The sequence below is a fragment of the Podarcis melisellensis genome (assembly GCF_964234715.1).
Source record: "Podarcis melisellensis genome assembly, chromosome: 7".
Classification (NCBI taxonomy): Eukaryota; Metazoa; Chordata; class Lepidosauria; order Squamata; family Lacertidae; genus Podarcis; species Podarcis melisellensis.
Window position 1 is genome coordinate 3,666,823 of NC_138539.1, and position 20,191 is coordinate 3,687,013.

Genomic DNA, 20,191 nt, shown 5'->3' on the forward strand with positions numbered 1-20,191 from the left:
GCTGCTTCAGCGCATGTTTCATTGATAAATCAGTGTCTCTCATTCATAAAAAGAGGCAAAATAATCAATAGACTCCCCTGCAGGCTGATTGACATATAAATAAAGTTCCATTGTACATCTGCAGGCAGACCCTCTAAGCAGTGCTGGATTTATGTATAAGCTAAACAAGCTGTAGCTTAGGGCCCCACTCTCTTGGGAACCCCCCAAAAAAGCAAAGGGGGAAAAACTGGATATACATTTCCAAAATATAAGATAAAAAACAAATAAAATACAGTGGATGCTCGGGTTGCGAATGTGATCTTTGCGGGATGCACGTCCGCAACCTGCAGCGTCTGCAACCCACAGTGGCGCATCTGTGCATGCGCAGGTTGCGATTCGGCACTTCTGCACATGCGCGACTGCCGAAACCCAGAAGTAACCCGTTCCAGTACTTCCGGGTATCGGCAGTCCACAACCCAAAAAAAACGCCACCGGAAGCATCTGTAACCCGAGGTATGACTGCAAAATCTACATACAGCAGCAGTGTTTTGTGTTGTGTAGGCTCCTATGATGTAAGTCATGGGCCCCACCTGCTAGCCTGCTCCCTAAAGTATCACGGGTTTGCTCATTTCTTATATAGGGTGCCTACATTCTGCATGGAGTGGTTGCATGGCAACATGGGCAAATGGCTTTAGATACCTATTAGGTCCATAAATTCCCATATGGCATATATTCAGCACAAAAAAACCACCGGCAATTTGTTGTTGACAAAGGACAGCTGGACATAGAAAGGGCCCCATTACCTTCAGGAGCTTAGGGCCTCATCAAACCTAAATCCAGCCCTTCCTCTGAGGGATTAAGGTCTCTCTAAACCTTTCGGAAGTCTTGGGTGTGTTCTGCATGCTTCTTAGTTTTTTTGAACTTGTGGGTTATGCACTGATGTGCATGCAGCCTAATATTATTATTTCCTGCAGCTTAGGTTTGCTTTGAAGCATTCCACAGCTGGAGGCAGCCATGATTAAGAATGCCAGATGTTGGAAACCACGGGAGGGGAGACTGATCCGCTGCTCGGATCTGCTTGTGGGTTTTCCATGGACGCATCCAGTTGGCCACTGTGAGAAGAGGAGGCCAGATTAGATGAGCCGTTGACTGGATCCTGCGCACTCGCCTTATGTCCTTAGCATTACGAGGGAAGCAAACTTGCTTTTCAGAACAAGTAATAATTAAAAGAGTTTCAGCGACGTCACAACCCTCCTTCTTGAAACTTCCTTTCTGAGGTTGTGTAGCTAACCAAGCCCTTTGCTAGATTTCTTGGAAGGTTGTGTGGCCTTTTCCGGTGGTTCCAGAACTTGTGGACATCCAAGAAAACCGAATGTGGGAAGATTCAGGACAGAGAAAAGGGCATCATTTAACTATGGAACTCACTTCCCCATGAGATGGCTTTAAAACCAACTTGGAAGGTTTTAAAAAAATATTATTTGATTTTACAAGTGTAAAATTATAACAATACCAAATACATATCCATATTTAGAGATTTCTCTGAATCTCCAGACTTCCTGTAATGCTTCTAGGGGTTGCTCGTGCGTAAGTTGCCGCCACTCCTGGCTAGGTTGCCTGGTTGAACCCTTTCTGTCTGGACAGCCTCTCACCCGTGGCTGTCTCAGTCGCTGGCAGAATCCGTCAGTGGGCGTTTCTTGAACTTCTTCCAGCAAAGAAGTTCTTTGACGCCAAGTCTCCTCCTACTCTCCCTGCGCGGAAGTCTTCTGCGCAGGGAGGGTGTGGGAAGCGGAGGACCCGTGCTCTCCCCACTGGTCTCCGGCAACCTGGAGCCTCCTCTCCGATTCCCCCATCTGCCCCCCTTCACCCCTGGTGTTATGCTGATTTTCTTCCCCAGCTGATGGCCTGCCTCTCTCCCTACTGGGACCCTCTCCGGCATCCCTCTGGAGCCTTCCCTCCGCCTCTGGCTCCGATGGCAGTTCCCTGACACTTCCCAACATCCCCTCTATGGGTCCTTTTGTCAACCTTTTCAACTGCATATTATTCCACAATCTGTGTTTTATCTTTCTCCATATTGTCCATGATAAATGCTACATTACAAGTGTTATTAAAGGGTAAAGGGACCCCTGACCATTAGGTCCGGTTGTGGCCGACTCTGGGGTCGCAGTGCTCATCTCGCTTTATTGGCTGAGGGAGCTGGTGTACAGCTTCCAGGTCATGTGACCAGCATGACTAAGCCGCTTCTGGCGAAACCAGAGCAGTGCACGGAAACGCCGTTTACCTTCCCACCAGAGTGGTACCTATTGATCTACTTGCATTTTGACATGCTTTCAAACTGCTAGGTTGGCAGGAGCAGGGACCGAGCAACGGGAGCTGACCCCGTCGTGGGGATTCGAACCGCTGACCTTCTGATCGGCAAGTCCTAGGCTCTGTGGTTTAACCCACAGCGCCACCCGCGTTCCTTACAAGTGTTATTAAAAACCTGCTAATGTTTTCATCTGCTTACAGTGGTCTCTTAAATAAATAATATTTTTTTCTATTCTTTATTGAAGTTTTCGTCATCTTGGTTCCTGAGCTTTCCAGTCAGTTTTGCCATTTCGGAGTAGTCTTAACAGCTTGGTTTGCCATTCCTCTCTGGTAGGGACTTTGTCCTCTTTTCACCTGAGCAAAGCTAGAGGACCACGGATTATGAACACTTGCACTTGGAGGTTGCAATGGTTAAGCTCTAACTTAAAATGTTTTTTTATTCATAACAAACTTAATAATGCAAACACATTGGCATTTGGCAATAACAAAAGTTCCTTTAGACTCATAATGAGCAAACCAGTGATATTTTAGGGAGCAGGCTAACAGGCGGACGAAAACCCGCTAGACGAAAGGGTTTTTCCGTTTTGGAGGCGCTTCGCAAAACGAATTTCCCTATGGGGTTGCTTCACAAGATGAAAAAATCTTGCGTCCCCCGGCGGGTTTTTTTTGCTTTTTTCGCCCTTTTCCTAAGCCGCTAAGCCGCTTATCAGCTGTTCCACTGATAAGCCGCTTAACAGCTGATCGCTGGAAGCCGCTTGACAGCTCTAGCACTAATCCGCTAAGGTGTCAATGGGCTTGCTTCGCAAGACGAAAAAACTGCTAGACGAAGAGAATCGCGGAATGGATTAATTTCGTCTAGCGAGGCACCACTGTATTTTGGAAATGTACATCCAGGGGTTTTCTCCCTTTAATTTTTTTGGGGGCCCCCCAACAGAGTAGGGCCCTAAGCTATACAGCGGACACTCGGGTTGCGAATGTGATCAGTGCTGGAAGCACGTTTGCAACCCACAGCACCCGCAACCTGCAGCGCCGCGTCTGGGCACACATGGGTTGCAATTTGGTGCTTCTGTTCCGGTACTTTCAGGTTTGGCGCGGTGCACAACCCGAAGCACCTGTAACCTGAGGTATGACTGTACAGTGGTACCTCGGATTACAAACACTTCGGGTTACAGACTCTGCTAACCCAGAGATAGTACCTCTGGTTAAGAACTTTGCCCCAGGATGAGAACGGAAATTGCATGACAGCAGCAGCAGTGGGAGGCCCTATAAGAATGGTTTCAGGTTAAGGACTGACCTCCGGAATTAAAGTTCGTAACCAGAGGGACCACTGTAGCTTGTTTTTGTTGTTGTTTAGTCATTTAGTTGTGTCCAACTCTTCGTGACGCCATGGACCAGAGCATGCCAGGCCCTCCTGTCTTCCACTGCCTCCCGCAGTTTGGTCAAACTCATGCTAGTAGCTTTGAGAACACTGTCCAACCATCGCATCCTCTGTCGTCCCCTTCTCCTTGCGCCCTCCATCTTTCCCAACATTAGGGTCTTTTCCCGGGAGTCTTCTCTTCTCATGAGGTGGCCAAAGTCTTGGAGCCTCAGCTCCAGTGAGCACTCAGGGCTGATTTCCTTAAGGATGGATAGGTTTGATCTTCTTGCAGTCCATGGGACTCTCAAGAGTCTCCTCCAGCACCAGAATTCAAAAGCATCAATTCTTCAGCGATCAGCCTTCTTTATGGTCCAGCTCTCACTTCCATACATCACTACTGGGAAAACCATGGCTTTAACTATACGGACCTTTGTCGGCAAGGTGATGTCTCTGCTTTTTAAGATGCTGTCTAGGTTTCTCATTGCTTGTTTAGCTTGTATGTAAATCTGGAACTGGCTATTAGCCACACACCACCTTTTGAAATCCTGGAGCGAATGCGCTGTCTCTCTCTCTCCAGCCCTGAATACAGACAAAATGAGGACCAGAGCTGGAAAGAGTGTGCGCCTCTCCCCGTCTCCTTTGTTCCTTCCCCCATTGGCTGAATGTCCTACTGTTTTCTCCCTCATCTGCATTCTTTTCATCGTCTGCGAAAGAACTGGAGCAAAGCGCAGCCGCTTGGAATGTCCCTTTGGAGAGCTTTTGCGCCCTCCTCCTCCCTGTGGTTGATCCGGGATCCCGGAGAGTGGTGAGTGGCTGCAGAAACCTCCTCCTCAAACCCACACCTCCCTGACCCCTCCCCTGCCACCGAGCCCTTATACAGCACCCTCGACGCGAGCAGGCAGCTCCTAGCGCCGTTCCTCTGACCCGGAGAGAAGCCCTTTCTGCTCACCTGCCCGCCGGGACCGCAAAGCGCACCATCACCAAGCATGAAGGCTTCCTTCGCCGCGCTGCTGGCAGTTCTGCTCTGCGTGGAGAGAGGTAAGACTTCTTTCTCCTTTTGTAGCTTCGCCTAGCTCAGTACGGTCTGCACTGGCTGGCAGCAGCAGCAGCCCAGGGCCTCAGGTGGGGGCCGTACAAGACCCATACCGCATCTGGAAGAGCTCAGCCGTTTTAGAGTGGCGGCAACTTTGGAACTCCCTGCCTATAGATATCAGGCAGGTGTCTCCCGTTTTCTTTCCGCCTATATTCTTTTCATCGCCTGCCAAAGACATTCTTTTTGAGACAAGCCACGCCAGAAGATGTTTAGGAAGCTGGTATGAGTTTTAATTTGTTTTCGTCTGTTGCAGTTTTAACTTTCGTCTGTTGCAGTTTTAACTTTCGGCATGTTTGGAATCACTGCTGTAATTTTTTTTCCTGGGATGGTTTAATTGCTTTGCCTATTTTTTCCCCCCTGAACCACCTTGAGGCTTTTCCCTACAGTCAAGCAGTGTGCAAGTTTTATGAAATAAATAAATAACCCGGAGATGCCAGAAACTGAACTTGAGACCTTCTGCATGCAAAGCAGATACACTCTGGCACTTTGTCCACTAAACAGACAAGATTCTAGTCCTCATGGGATTCATTTGCAGTCCATCTGACTGTTGCTCCATCCACTCTGAGCAGCTTCCAGTTAATTAAAACAGGGCTGGTAGCTATTGACTCATAGACGAAGAATTGTAGAGCTGGAAAGGGACCACAAGGATTATCTAGTGCAACCCCCTGCAATGCAGGAATCTTTTTGCCCAATGTGAGACTCGAACCCACAACCCTGAGGAGTATGCTCTACCTACCGAGCTGATATGTAGGACTATGTAGGAAGATACCTTATGCCAAGTCATACCATTATGCCCAGCGTGGTCTCAACTGACGAGCAGCGCCAATTGAACCAGGGACCATCTGCATGGGGTTGGACTAAATGATCCCCAGGTGTCCCTTCCAACAATTCTGTGATTCCATTCAGAGCAAAAGGGTATGGCCCTTCCCAGATAGGAGCTTGGGAAGCTGCCTTGCACTGAGCCTGGGAACCTTTGTCCCTCTAGCTCCGTATGGGAGCCTCTCACTTGGATTTCATCTCAAGCCCCACCTAGAGGTCTCCAACCTGGGATCTTATACAGCTGTTTGGCCATTGCCCTTCATCATTTTCCTAGCCACTTCTAGATGAAAACAGGCGGAGAGGCTGCCGTTTCGTTTAGTGTTGCTTATTCGTTACTATGATCTCATTCGTTAAATTGATGTGCTCGAAGATCACGGATGCGTTTATATCTCACTATTTTCACTGAAATCATAGAATCATTAAGGGAACCCTCCTGCAATTCAGGAACAGGCTGTCCCATGCGAGGAATCGAACCTGCAACCTTGGCGTTATCAGTATCACGCACTAGGCAACTGAGCTATCCAGGCTGATATTAATTTCTCCAGGAAGCTTGAGGTGGTGTTCATGGTTCTCTGCCACCCGCCGCTCCTCATTTAATCACCACAACAACCTTGTGGGGTAGGGTTCAGGACACAACACCCCTGTGCCCCCTTCACTCTAAAAAGCAGCTCTGATAGCACCCCACAGAGGTCCACACACCCCTTCTTCACCCCTCCCACCTCCTTGAAAGTCTCTCTCTCTCTCTCTCTCTCTCTCTCTCTCTCTCTCTCGGGCTACACAGTGTCCTTGAATGTCCACAACGCCTCCTGATTGTCCAGATAAGAGAGGGGGCGTGTGTCGAAACCGGAAGGATGAACCAGAGGGAAAATTGGCATGCATTTTGCCCCTGGCCCTGCCCAACGCCAGCATGCAGCCTTCAAAAGGTTTTCCAGAGGCGAATGTGGGCTCCGGGTTGCAAAAGGGGCCCCAGCCCTGTCATTGGGAACAGGATAAGCTCAAACAAAGGGCTCAGCTATGGCTGTAGGCAGCTCAAGCCTCTGGAAGACAATAAAGCCACACCCTGGATTGTCCTTTGTTGTCCGAGGAAGAGGCGAGATGACTAAGAGGCGCCTGTTTTCAGTTAGGAGTTATGAGGTCAGCTGAGACATCAGCAGCGATGGGGAGGGGGTTTTCTCTGCCATTATGCCGGCAGTATTTTTCCTGGCTTGCAATGAGCTCATCGCTTGTGGCTTCAGGGCTTGGCAAGGATGGTTGGCTTGGCTTGGGTGGGTTGGGGGCGCAGGGAGAATGCAAAGTCCTCGACTGAGCGCACAGAAACATCATTCCCTTCCTTTTCCATGTACTTTTCGGGACCACAGATCCTCCGCTAAACAGCTGGCGGCGAAAGAATCTCAGCCAAGCCGTATAACATAGATTGCACATTAAAAAAAATTCATAAAATCTATCTGCAGCTTGATCATAGGAAAAAGCCTCAGATAGACCTCTATGAAGTTATCACTAAAAAAACCAGCAACCATAATTTAAAGCATAGAGGAAGTTTAAACCACAATGGAATAGATTGAAACAAATTAAAACAGAGTGCAAACTTTCTAAACATCTCGGTAGGCTGGTCTCAATGCAAATGTCTTCAGCCGAAAAGAAAACATTGGAGTTTGCCTGATATCAATAGGCAGGGGGTTCCAAAATTGCCACACTGAGTTCAGGTGGGGCAATGTGTGAAATTGATTCCAGCTTGTTTAATAAGCCTAAGGCCTGGTCAAAGAGGAATATTTTCGCCTGGCGTCTAAACATATGCAAGGAAGGCACCAGGTGAGCTTCCACGGGGAGATCATTCCACAAATGAGCAGCCACCACAGAAAAGACCAGTACTCTTTTTGCCACCCTCTTCTGAAGGAGGCACACGAAGAAGGGTCTTGGAGGATGATCTTAGGGTTTGGGTAGGTTCATATGGAAAGAGGCATTCCTTGAGGGATTGCCGTCCTGAGCCATTTAAGGCTTTATAGGTCAAAACCAGCACTTTGAATTGGGCCCGGAAACTAATGGGCAGCCAGTGCAGCCAGACCAGGATCGGTATTATATGTTCAAACCATCTTTCTTCTGTGAGCAACCTGACTGCCAAATTCTGCCTCAGTTGAACCGTCTTCAGAGGCAGCCCCATGTATAACACATTGCAGTAATCCAAGGACACTGACAAACTGGAGCGTGTCCAGAGGAGGGCAACCAAAATGGTCAAAGGCCTGGAAACGATGCCCTATGAGGAACGGCTAAGGGAGCTGGGCATGTTTAGCCTGGAGAAGAGGAGGTTAAGGGGTGATATGATAGCCATGTTCAAATATATAAAAGGATGTCCCATAGAGGAGGGAGAAAGGTTGTTTTCTGCTGCTCCAGAGAAGCGGACACGGAGCAATGGATCCAAACTACAAGAAAGAAGATTCCACCTAAACATTAGGAAGAACTTCCTGACAGTAAGAGCTGTTTGACAGTGGAATTTGCTGCCAAGGAGTGTGGTGGAGTCTCCTTCTTTGGAGGTCTTTAAGCAGAGGCTTGACAACCATATGTCAGGAGTGCTCTGATGGTGTTTCCTGCTTGGCAGGGGGTTGGACTCAATGGCCCTTCTGGTCTCTTCCAACTCTGTGATTCTATGATTCTAACCTGCAGGTTACCAGAGCATAGATGACAGGAATTAGGCTGTCTCTGTCCAGATAGGGATGTGGGTGGCGCTGTGGTCTAAACCACTGAGCCTCTTGGGCTTGCTGATCGGAAGGTCGGTGGTTCGAATCCGCACGACGAGGTGAGCTCCCATTGCTCAGTCCCAGCTCCTGCCAACCTAGCAGTTCCAAGGCATGCTGGTGCAAGTAGATAAATAGGTACCGCTGTGGCGGGAAATTAACGGTGTTTCCATGTGCTCTGGAACCTGTCATTGTCCTCTGTGTGCCAGTAACGGTTTAGTCATGCTGGCCACACAACCCGGAAAACTGTCTGCAGACACGAAGTGCAAGTAGATAAATAGGTACCGCTCCAGCGGGAAGGTAAACAGCGTTTCCGCGCGCTGCTCTGGTTTGCCAGAAGCGGCTTAGTCATGCTGGCCACATGACCCGGAAGCTGTACGCCGGCTCCCTCGGCCAATAAAGCGAGATGAGCTCTGCAACCCCAGAGTCGGCCACGCCTGGACCTAATGGTCAGGGGTCCCTTTACCTTTAGCCATCTGACTGGGTTTCCCCAGTCACTCTGGGCAGCTTCCAACCTATACGAAAACATAGTAAAACATCAAACATTAAAAACTTCCCCGTACAGGGTTGTCTTCAGATGTCTTCTGAAGGTTGTATAGGTACTTCTCTCCTTGGCATCTGATGGGAGGGTGTTCCACAAGGTGGGTGCCGCTATCGAGAATGCCCTCCCTGCTTGAGAGTTTCAGGTGGCATATGCTATGCCCCGCATGCCCTTTAACTCCTCCTTGCTGCTTCTTATCACCAAACCCCCCTCTCTCTCTCTCTCTCTCTCTCTCTCTCTCTCTCTCTCTCTCTCTCTCTCTCTCCCACTCTGTTCTCATGCACACCAGTTGTTGTTGTTTTGACATCTCCACAGCACCAAGCTCCAAACAGGTGCTCATTAAATCCCGCAATCGCCGTCTGAGGTGTGCTTCTTGCAAAAACATCTGCTCACAGAACCCTCCTGCCCAGAGCAGGCTTGCTGATTGAGCAAAGACATCGCTCTTGTTTTGGCTGTCTTCGATGAACGACGTTGGGGAAAGAGTTGGTTCGGGAGCCGGTCTAGGAAAGTGAGGCCTACCCAAGGGGGACCCTGCTAACAGCAGTGTTGTATAGCTTTACACTTCCTTGGGAGGTCAGAGGAGATTTCTTAGTTTATAGGGTACTTTTCTCCTGGGGAAAGCAGTGTTCGATATTGGCCAGGCGCGTTGGCCAGATAAAGCAGTTGGTCCCTTACCTTTCCTGCCCCGATCTGGCCACAGTGATTCATGCGACGGTCAACTCCAGGCTTGACTACTGTAATTCGCTCTATGCGGGGCTGCCCTTGAAACAGTCCCACAAACTCCAGCGGGTGCAAAGCTGCATACACAAATATCCACATTCGGAGAAATTTGCACTTAAAATGCTGATGAATTTTCATGAAGGCTTTAAAGAAAAACAGTCTAATAGTTTTCTGATGTGAACTCCTGAAAGCCTGAATTTGCATCTATACAAGGGCCTGTTTAAGTACCTTGTAACACCCTTTGTATGTAGCAAGGCTGGCACAGCGCCGTGGCAAGTCAGGGCAAACTGGATGGGCCAGAGATGTTCCCGTGGTCTGATGGAAACTGAGGCAGCTTCTTGTGCTAATGTGCTTTGTAAGAAGAGCAGCTGCCTAGACAAACAGGGCTTGGAAGCGCTGAATAGTTTTCACTGTCCTTTGGTAATAACAAAACAAAACAGGACTGATGTGAGAGCAGAGAGCGAGTTAAACTGTGGAACTCACTGCCACAGGAAGCAGTCATGGCCGCCGATTTGGATGGCTTTGGACAAATCCATGGATGGGGAGAGGGCTACTGATGGCTACTAGCCAGGATGCCTATGCCCTGCCAGTTGGAGGCAGTGATGCTTCTGAATAGGGCCAGATTGAGGTTTGATGAGGCCCTCAGCTACTGAAGGTAATGGGGCCCTTTAGATGTCCAGCTGTCCTTTGTCAACAACAAATTGTCACTGTTTTTTGTGTTGAATATATGCTATATGGGAATCTATGGTCTTAAGGTAAAGGGACCCCTGACCGTTAGGTCCACTTGCAGACGACTCTGGGGTTGTGGCGCTCATCTCGCTTTACTGGCCAAGGGAGCTGGCGTACAGCTTCCGGGTCATGTGGCCAGCATGACTAAGCCACTTTTGGCAAGCCAGAGCAGCGCATGGAAACACCTTTTACCTTCCCGCCGGAGCGGTACCTATTTATCTACTTGCACTTTGACATGCTTTTGAACTGCTAGGTTGGCAGGAGCTGGGACTGAGCAACGGGAGCTCACCCGTTGCAGGGATTCGAAGCACTGACCTTCCGATCAGCAAGCCATAGGCTCAGTGGTTTAGACTACCGCACCACCCGCTTCCCTCATTTATGGACTTAATAGGTATCTAAAGCCATTTGCACATGTTGGCATGCAACCAGTCCGTGCAGTATGTAGGCACCCTATATATAAATGTAAAGGGACGCCTGACAATTAAGTCCAGTCGCGAACGACTCTGGGGTTGCGGCGCTTATCTCGCTGAGGGGGCGGCCGTTTGTCCGCTTCTGCAGACAGTTTTTCCAGGTCATGTGGCCAGCATGACTAAGCCACTTCTGGCGAACGAGAGCAGCGCACGGAAATGCCGTTTACCTTCCCGCCGGAGCGGTACCTATTTATCTACTTGCACTTTGATATGCTTTCGAACTGCTAGGTGGGCAGGAGCAGGGACCGAGCAACGGGAGCTCACCCCGTCGCAGGGATTCGAACCACAGACCTTCTGATCTGCAAGCCCAAGCAGCACAGTTGTTTAACCCACAGCGCCACCCGCAATCCCATCCTAACATGGCAGTTGAGGTCAAGGCGGCGGCCGCCCCTCTGCCACCACCATCGCTGCAGCATCAATGTCCCGAACATGTATTGTTTGTTTATTTAAAGTGTCCCCGGATTCATTGGAAAAAATCTGGTACCCCTAGACTAGCTGGTCCATTGGTCTGATCCTGCAGCTCTTTCTCATGTTATTATAACTCTCAAAAACGACAAGGAGGCATAGGTATTCTTACAAAGCACAAACCAAAGGACAGTGTTTTCTTTCCCTCCCTGAGCTTTCAGAAACAAATGATGCTCCTTCGCTTTATGCAGAGTTACAGCAAATCTAATCTAATCCCCTGTGAGAATCTGTCAGTGTGGCATGTAAACTTCTGAGTTACACAAGACCATTCCTCAGAGAGCATGGCGCCCGACCTCTTTTAACTTGTTGAAACATTCAGCCTTGGAAAGGATGTGTGTGATTCGAAAGTTCACGCACCACATTTCAAAACTTGGTTTGCCTTAATGAATAGATTTGTTTCGCATCCCTGTGGGTTTTGTCCTAATCACGTTGCATCCACACCCTTGCACAATTCCCACCTGATGGTGCCGACATCCAATGATGACTTGTAGTTGCGGAATGACCATCAGAGCTCAAACAACTTGTACCGTGGTTGCATATTGCATCACATGCTCTCGACTGCCATGCTTTTCTCTTTTTTTAAAAAATATATTTTTATTGAGCAATTTAAGAAACAAATTATCAATCAATATAACCATTTACATTTCCCCCCCCCCCACCCCAAGAACTTCCCTCTCTGGTTTCTTTGCACATATTGTGCTCTGCATGTTATAAAATTGTACATATCATTGTCTTATCTATCATGTTTTTAACTGAAAAATTGTGGATGTTTATTCAAAACCTGCCAAGGAGTCCAAATCATTTTGTTGTCTGCCATGCTTTTCAATGAGGGACATTCTGTGTGAATTGCCCTGTGAAGAGCCCTCAAGTGAAATAGACGGGGCATTGTTAGAGGAAAAAAGAGTGAACTAAATTAGCTAAATGAACTACTTGACTGTTACCTTACCAGGAAGTCCTAATAACTAGATTTCCACCAGAAAGAAATTTGTACTTAAAGAATAATAGAATCTCCTCTACTCATGACCACATTCCGTTCCTGTTATGTACTGAAGTTCTCAGCCTGGGCCAGCAGGGGGATACTGTAGATAGTTATGCAAAAGGGATCGAAAGTGACATTCAGTGATTGGATAGTTTTAGAAAGTGGTTACAGTTATGTTGTACTGGAGCTCTATATAAGCAGGCTGACTGAACCCTTCAGTTCAGTTCTGTTCTGGCCTGTGAATAAACAGGAATAAACATGTCCAGAGGAGGGCAACCAAAATGGTCAAAGGCCTGGAAACGATGCCCTATGAGGAATGGCTAAGGGAGCTGGGCATGTTTAGCCTGGAGAAGAAGAGGTTAAGGGGTGATATGATAGCCATGTTCAAATATATAAAAGGATGTCACATAGAGGAGGGAGAGAGGTTGTTTTCTGCTGCTCCAGAGAAGCGGACACAGAGCAATGGATCCAAACTACAAGAAAGAAGATTCCACCTAAACATTAGGAAGAACTTCCTGACAGTAAGAGCTGTTTGACAGTGGAATTTGCTGCCAAGGAGTGTGGTGGAGTCTCCTTTGGAGGTCTTTAAGCAGAGGCTTGACAACCATATGTCAGGAGTGCTCTGATGGTGTTTCCTGCTTGGCAGGGGGTTGGACTCGATGGCCCTTGTGGTCTCTTCCAACTCTATGATTCTGTGATTCTATTCTATGACTCTAGGAGCTGTTTGAAGAATCGCTGTGTCGTCTGATATGTTCACCCACAACTTAACAGTTCCGGAGGCCCATCCTTATGGCGAATGTATATACTGTGTGTGTGTGTTAAAATGTTTATACAGTATACAGTGGATGCTCGGGTTGCAAACGTGATCTGTGCGAGATGCGCATTCACAACCCGCAATGTTTGCAACCCGTGTCTGCGCATCTGCACACATTCGGGTTGCGATTCAGCGCTTCTGTGCATAGCACGATTTAGCACTTCTGCACATGCGTGACCACCGAAACCCGGAAGTAACCCATTTCGGTACTTCCGGGTTTCAGCAGTCCGCAACCCAAAAAAATGCAACATTTACCATAAGGAATATACTTGACATTAAAATGTACATTACATTATTTTACATTAAAATGTAGCACTTTTATTATTTTTTGGTATATTTTAATGTAAAATATATTTTGGCTGGTTTTTTTTTTTTAAAAAAATAAAATGTTGTATTAGTATATGTATTATTTCTGTGGTTGATGTGAGCAGGATCCTTGAAAAGACAACAATGAACAAACAGTGATCAGCATACTGGGAATCAGGGAAGCATTTTCTCCCAGCCAGATTGGCTAGTAGCCTTGGCAGCGTGTCAGGTTATTTCAGAGAGGACGCCAGGCCAAAGCGGTTTCGTAATCGTTGAAGAGCATTATTGCCAAATGACATTCTAGAACAGCAGCGTGATTCACTTTCTAGGTTGGACACACTGCCACCTGCAGTTAGAATAGCAGTATTACAGCTAACTCTACACACAGCTTGAGGATTGGCTCGGTTCCTTGAGCCATCTGAAAGGAGTTGCTTTGAGGGCAACTTGCTGTCAACCTTCTCTTTGCATGTGGTATCATGCATCATATGTGTTTACTGGGGTGGTGGAGAAAGAGAGAGAGAGATGGACTGTGATGAAATAAGGTTCTACTTAAGGGTCCATCGTTCAGTTACAAATTAATAATACCATCTGTCTGGGGTGGGGTGTGGCTTCCAACACACACACACACACACACACACACACACACACACACAACATGAAGCATTTTGTGCGACATGGGTGGCACTGTGGGTTAAACCACAAAGCCTAGGACTTGCTGATCAGAAGGTCGGTGGTTCGAATCCCCACGACGGGGTGAGCTCCCATTGCTCAGTCCCTGCTCCTGCCAACCTAGCAGTTCAAAAGCACGTCAAAGTGCAAGTAGATAAATAGAGACCGCTCCGGCAGGAAGGTAAATGGCGTTTCCATGCGCTGCTCTGGTTCGCCAGAAGTGGCTTAGTCATGCTAGCCACATGACCTGGAAGCTGTATGCCGGCTCCCTTGGCCAATAAAGCGAGATGAGTGCCGCAGCCCCAGAGTCATCTACAACTGGACTTAATGATCAGGGGTCCCTTTACCTTTTAAGCATTTTAAAACTTCCTTATACAGGGTTGCCTTCAGATTCTTCTAAAAGTTGTATAGTTACTTATCTCCTTGGCTCTGAGGTCACATAGCCTCCAACATTTCTCCAATGAAAATAGAGGCGTCCTCTCCAACATTTTTAAGGTGAAAACAGGGACGTCCTACCATACCCTCCAACTTTTCTCTGATGAAAATAGGGGAAATGTGGGACATTCCAGGATCAAGTCAGAAACCGGGGCGGCTTCTGTAAATCCGGGACTGTCCCTGGAAAATAGGGTCTGCAGTTACAGCTTGCTGGTATAATAAAGGACACCTCAAGGTTTATACAACGCTTTCTGAGCGTTCGGGCACGCATAATGACAGTAATCATTCCTTACCAGAACCCTGTAATGTAGGACAGTATAATTATCCTCCCATTTATTATTGGACATGCATAGGAGTGCATATCAAGCAGTATTTATATGTCCCAATTTAGCAATGACGAGGTGTTAAAAAGTTTAGGGATTTGTAGGCATCGCATGTGGGCAATGCCCAACCACCAGCGCTATGAAGTCATGAGGACCAGTATGTTTCATTCAAAAGAAAAGAAGGAATATAGATTACATCTGGAAACTAAATGAATATGTAATTTTGGCAAAATTAACTGCTATAATAAGAAATCAGTCGAATCAAAAATTAAAAAAGGAGTGGAAATGTTTTGATGAATATATGGCAAAATATTGCTCAAAAAGAGATATGCTAATATGCCTAGATTAAAATGTGATGGAAGAAAAATTAGTAAGGAAAGAGAATAAGAATGTATAGACGATTTGAGAAGACGAATGCAAAGATTATTGTAAATTGTATAATGTGGAGGAAATCGAGGGGAGTGGGAGGAAGGAGAAAAGAATAATATGATGGATTGAGGAAATGTAAATGTAAATGTATGTGGGGAGGGGAGGAAATGGTGTTAGCTTTGGTACATTTGTATTGTAATGTAATATGTGAAAACCGAGAAAGAAAGAAAGAAAGAAAGAAAGAAAGAAAGAAAGAAAGAAAGAAAGAAAGAAAGAAAAGAAGGGCCAAAAATGGGCCTCAGTTTCAATAAGCCTGAGGATTTTGTGAGCGTTTGGTTGCACCATCCCCACCTCAATTTAGCTCCCATAAGGGATGAGTAAGACAGGAGTGCCTGGCGTGCTCTGGTCCATGGGGTCATGAAGAGTCGGACACGACTAAACAACAACAAAGGGATGAATTCATTGGGAAGTAGTTTTTATTAGAATTTTCCCAGTGTGTTTCCCTCTATATATGTTTCCCTCTATATATGTTAAAGCTATGGTTTCCCCAGTAGTGATGTATGGAAGTGAGAGATGGACCATAAAGAAGGCTGATCACCGACGAATGGATGCTTTTGGATTATGGTGCTGGAGGAGACTCTTGAGAGTCCCATGGACTGCAAGAAGATCAAACTGATCCATTCTGAAGGAAATCAGCCCCGAGTGCTCAGTGGAAGGACAGATCCTGAAGCTGAGGCTCCAATACTTTGGCCACCTCATGAAAAGAGAAGACTCCCTGGAAAAGACCCTGATGTTGGGAAAGATGGAGGGCACCAGGAGAAGGGGACGGCAGAGGATGAGATGGTTGGATAGTGTTCTCGAAGCTACCAGCATGAGTTTGACCAAACTGCGGGAGGCAGTGGAAGACAGGAGGGCCTGGCGTGCTCTGGTCCGGGGGGTCACGAAGAGTCGGACACGACTAAATGACTAAACAACAACAACGCCTTAGCTTGCTTGCCTGTGTCTCACCTTATTTTCTTCCTTACAATCAACATTGAGAAGAGCTTTTGACAGCAAGAGCTGCTAGACTGCAGAATGCACGACCTTCGAAGATGGTAGACTCTCCTTCCTTGGTGGTTTTTAAGCAGAGGTTGGGTGGCCATCTCTGCCAAGCTAAGCAGTTGGCTCCTTACCTCTCTCGCCCTGACCTAGCCACTGTGATCCACACGACAGTCAGCTCCAGACTGGATTATTGTAACTCACTCTACGTGGGGCCGCCCTTGAGACTGACCCAGAAACTCCAGCGGGTGCAGAAAGCCGCAGCGAGACTCCTTACGGGATCCTCGCTGCGGGATCACACTCATCCAGTGCTCTACCAGCTGCACTGGCTTCCGGTGGAGTACAGGATCAGGTTCAAGGTGCTGGTTTTGACCTTTAAAGCCCTATATGGCCTAGGACTCTCGTACTTATGGGACCACCTCTCCTGGTATGTTCCACGGAGGACCTTCTTCAAACAAAAACATCTTGGAGATCCCGGGCCACAGGGAGGTTAGGCTGGCCTCAACCAGAGCCAGGGCTTTTTCGGCTGTGGCCCCAATCTGGTGGAACGCTCTGTCACAAGAGACTAGGGCCCTGCGGGACTTGACATCTTTCCACAGGGTCTGCAAGACAGAGCTGTTTCACCAGGCCTTTGGCCAAGGCACAGCCTGACCCCCTCCTTCGGTAATCCTCACAGAACTCTAGCCCAATGGTTGCCATTAATTTGATTCTGAATTGATTTTAGAATGAATTGATTTTGAATGTATTTCAATTCATAGGTTGTGATTTTATGTAAACGGTGTTACTTTTACTGTTGTTAGCCGCTCTGAGCCCGGCTTTGGCCTGGGAGGGCAGAATATAAATAAATTATTATTACTATTATTACTATTATTATAATTATGGGGGCTGGACTAGATGACCCTCAGTGGCCCCTTCCAACTCCAAGCTTCTATGATTCCTGCCCCTGCTTTGCGGTCTGTACCTAAGGAACGTGTTTTGTGTTCCATTCACAGTGGCATCGCTGACCTGCTTCCACTGTGAGAACGAGGAAAACAATTGGAACTGCCTGAAGCCAAAGACCTGCGGCGACTCGGACAAGTACTGCGTCACCAAGTATTTCGGTGGAGGCGTCGGTGAGTGCCGCGTAGCTTCGTCAACTTCTTCCATTCTTGCCTTTTCTCTAAACTGAAATGTCCCAAAGGCGGCAAACTCTTGATTACTTTTACCTGGCCTATCTGAGTGAGTTGCCTAGGGCACAGACCTCGGAGGGGTGCAGTACTGGCCAGTTTTATGCAGATTCGATTTTGTTCTCTCTTGCAAATTCCTGATATATTTTACTTTCATTTTGAAGAATTTTATCATTTCTATGAGTTTTTGGAAATTGGAAATTGGAGCCGCCCAGAGTGGCTGGGGACATCAAGCCAGATGGGTGGGGTATGATGATGATGATGATGAAGAAGAAGTTAGAGTGTGTGTGTGTGTGTGTGTGTGTGTGTGCGTGAGCAAGCAAGCAATCTTCAATCTTCAAATTAAATCATCCAGTTAAATCTTTGCCATTTGCTATATAAACCTCAATAAAAATTTCTTTGAGGAGTAAGAGCTGTTTGACAGCCGTTTGACTCCCTAAGGGTGAGGCCCCTCCTTCCTTAGAGGTGTGTGTGTGTGTGCGTGCAAGCAATTAACCTTGTTTAGGGCATAAAATAGCACATCTGTGCATTACAGGGTGGTATCAGCAGGCTCCTTTGTCCTTAAAGCGAGATGAGCGCCGCAACCCCAGAGTCGTCTGCCAGTCAGGGGTCCTTTTACCTTCAGTAATATTGGCTGTGCTCCTCTGAATTCCAGCTGCTGGGAACTACAGGAGGGGAGAGAGCTCTTGTGTTCGAATCCTGCTTGCCGTTTTCCCATGGGGGCATCTGGGTAGCCACTGTGAGAATAGGAGTCTGGACTAGATTGGCCACTGGCCTGATCCAGTAGACTCTCCTTATACTTTTCTGTGACACTCAGGGAAATAAACTGCTGGGTAATAATAATAATAATAATAATAATAATAATAATAATAATAATTTATTATTTATAACCCACCCATCTGGCTGAGTTTCCCCAGCCTCTCTGGGCGGCTCCCAATCGAGTATTAAAAACAATACAGCATTAAATATTAAAAACTTCCCTAAACAGGGCTGCCTTCAGATGTCTTTTGAAGATAAGGTAGCTGCTTATTTCCTTCACATCTGAAGGGAGGGTGTTCCACAGGGCAGGTGCCACTACCGAGAAGGCCCTCTGCCTGGTTCCTTGTAACTTTACTTCTCACAGTGAGGGAACTGCCAGAAGGCCCTTGGAGCTGGACCTCAGTGTCCGGGCTGAATGATGGAGGTGGAGACGCTCCTTCAGGTATACAGGACCGAGGTCATTTAGGATGAATGCTGCCACACTATGAAGGAGGTTTTAAATATTCTGACTGTTTGAACTGTCTCCTTGGGCCATCTTTTATATATATATATAAAAATAACTGGACCTATTTCTTTCCTTCCTTCCAGGTGACAACAAGAAGCAGTCCATCAGCAAATACTGCTCTCCCATGTGCCCCCAAGGAGGGATCGACCTTGGCGTCATGGCCTTTTCCATCAAATGCTGCGAATCCGAGCTGTGCAACTTAAGCGGGGCTGTCGGCGTGAAAAGCAGCTCCCTGATCTTGGTTGCAGGCACCTTGGCCAGTCTGCTGTACATCTTTGGAGCCAGGTTGTAGATGCAGAAGGCGGGAAGGACTTCTCCTCCAGGGAGAAACCCAACCTTTCCCCCCACGTGCAAAACTGTGCTTTATAACGCATGCCTGTTAACTTCATTCTCTGCCCAGAGCCGTCTTTCCCATTGGTGTTAGTGGTGCGTTGCGCGAGGGCGCTGGCCTCTCAAGGGCGCCCTTGAGAGTCGGGGAGCTGCGCAGCTTTGCCGGCAGACTCCCTCCCGTACCTGCCAATGTTTCCCTTTTTAAAAAGGGAAATCCCCTTATTCTGAATAGGATTCCTCGCAAGAAAAGTGAAAAGTTGACAGCTATGGCCTCCCCTGCATGCCCGCCAGCTGCGCCCCACCAACTATATGGCGGGCAGGCGGGCAGCTTCCCTCCCAAGCCTCTGCATCTGCTGAAGACGGCCCTGATCCTGGTCGTCCTCCTCCTCCTGCTTCCTGGCAAAAATGGCGCGTAGCCTTCTCAGGCGCACTGACGCCGGAGAGTATGTCTGCCAGCACCGTTTTCCTGCATGATCACTGCCACCATGCCGGGGATCGGGACAGTGGGAGAGGCAGAGGACATTTTCCACCACCCCCTCCCTTGTTTTGGAGTTGCAAGGGCCCCAGCACCGGAGGGATCTTTGCACCACAGCACCGGATATGCTTAAGACGGCCCTGTCTCTGTCCACACCGACTTGGAGCACTTTCTGAGTCAAGGAGCATTCATTCCACTGGCGCCACATCTACAGCCCGTGCACATAATGGACAGGGCAAGGATTACTCATGAGTAAGCCCCCTCTGGTCTCCTCAAGCTGGAAAGATGAGCTTCAGCTCAATGAGGAACATGGGTGGGTCGGTTTGTGCTTCCTACTCACGAGTAGGCCCACTTGCGAGGGAAAAAGGCACCTCAGCCTCTCGCTAGAAACCTGGGCAGCGAGTAAAGCAGCTTGTGGGCTTTACCTGCAGGTTGGTTTACTCCAGAGTAAACAGACGTCGCATGCCAAGCTTGCAAGGATGATACGCCACATAATTATTAATCTGTATTTTTACTGTTGGAAACAGCTTGGGGGACAGTTAGTGAAAAGTGGTCTAAAAATCTAATAAATACGTTAACATACACATATAGATGGCAGGAACATTGTATGTTTTTTTGGGGGGGGTGGGGAGGGTTGGGAGAAGTGCAAGGAAACCTTTTCGCTGGAACATATCCTGAGAAAAACTGCTAATATGGACATCACACAGACTCCAGGAAGGATTTTTGGGGTTGGCTTGGGAAGGGTGAGTATCTTCCCTGAACAGTTCTGCCCTCTTGAAGCTCTGTTTACATATGCACAGCTTGGTGGGAAATAAAG

General features: G+C 47.7%; 1 protein-coding gene across 1 annotated transcript; it reads left to right on the forward strand.

The window, feature by feature from the left end:
• The first annotated feature begins 4,366 nt into the window (after window positions 1-4,366).
• On the forward strand, window positions 4,367-19,964 carry LOC309374194 (lymphocyte antigen 6E-like). The gene is made up of 3 exons (XM_081919084.1): window positions 4,367-4,678; window positions 17,132-17,251; window positions 18,653-19,964. Exons 1-3 carry the CDS (start codon window positions 4,627-4,629, stop codon window positions 18,859-18,861), a joined length of 381 nt encoding a protein of 126 aa, XP_081775210.1. The 5' UTR covers window positions 4,367-4,626; the 3' UTR covers window positions 18,862-19,964.
• The last annotated feature ends 227 nt before the right edge of the window (window positions 19,965-20,191 follow it).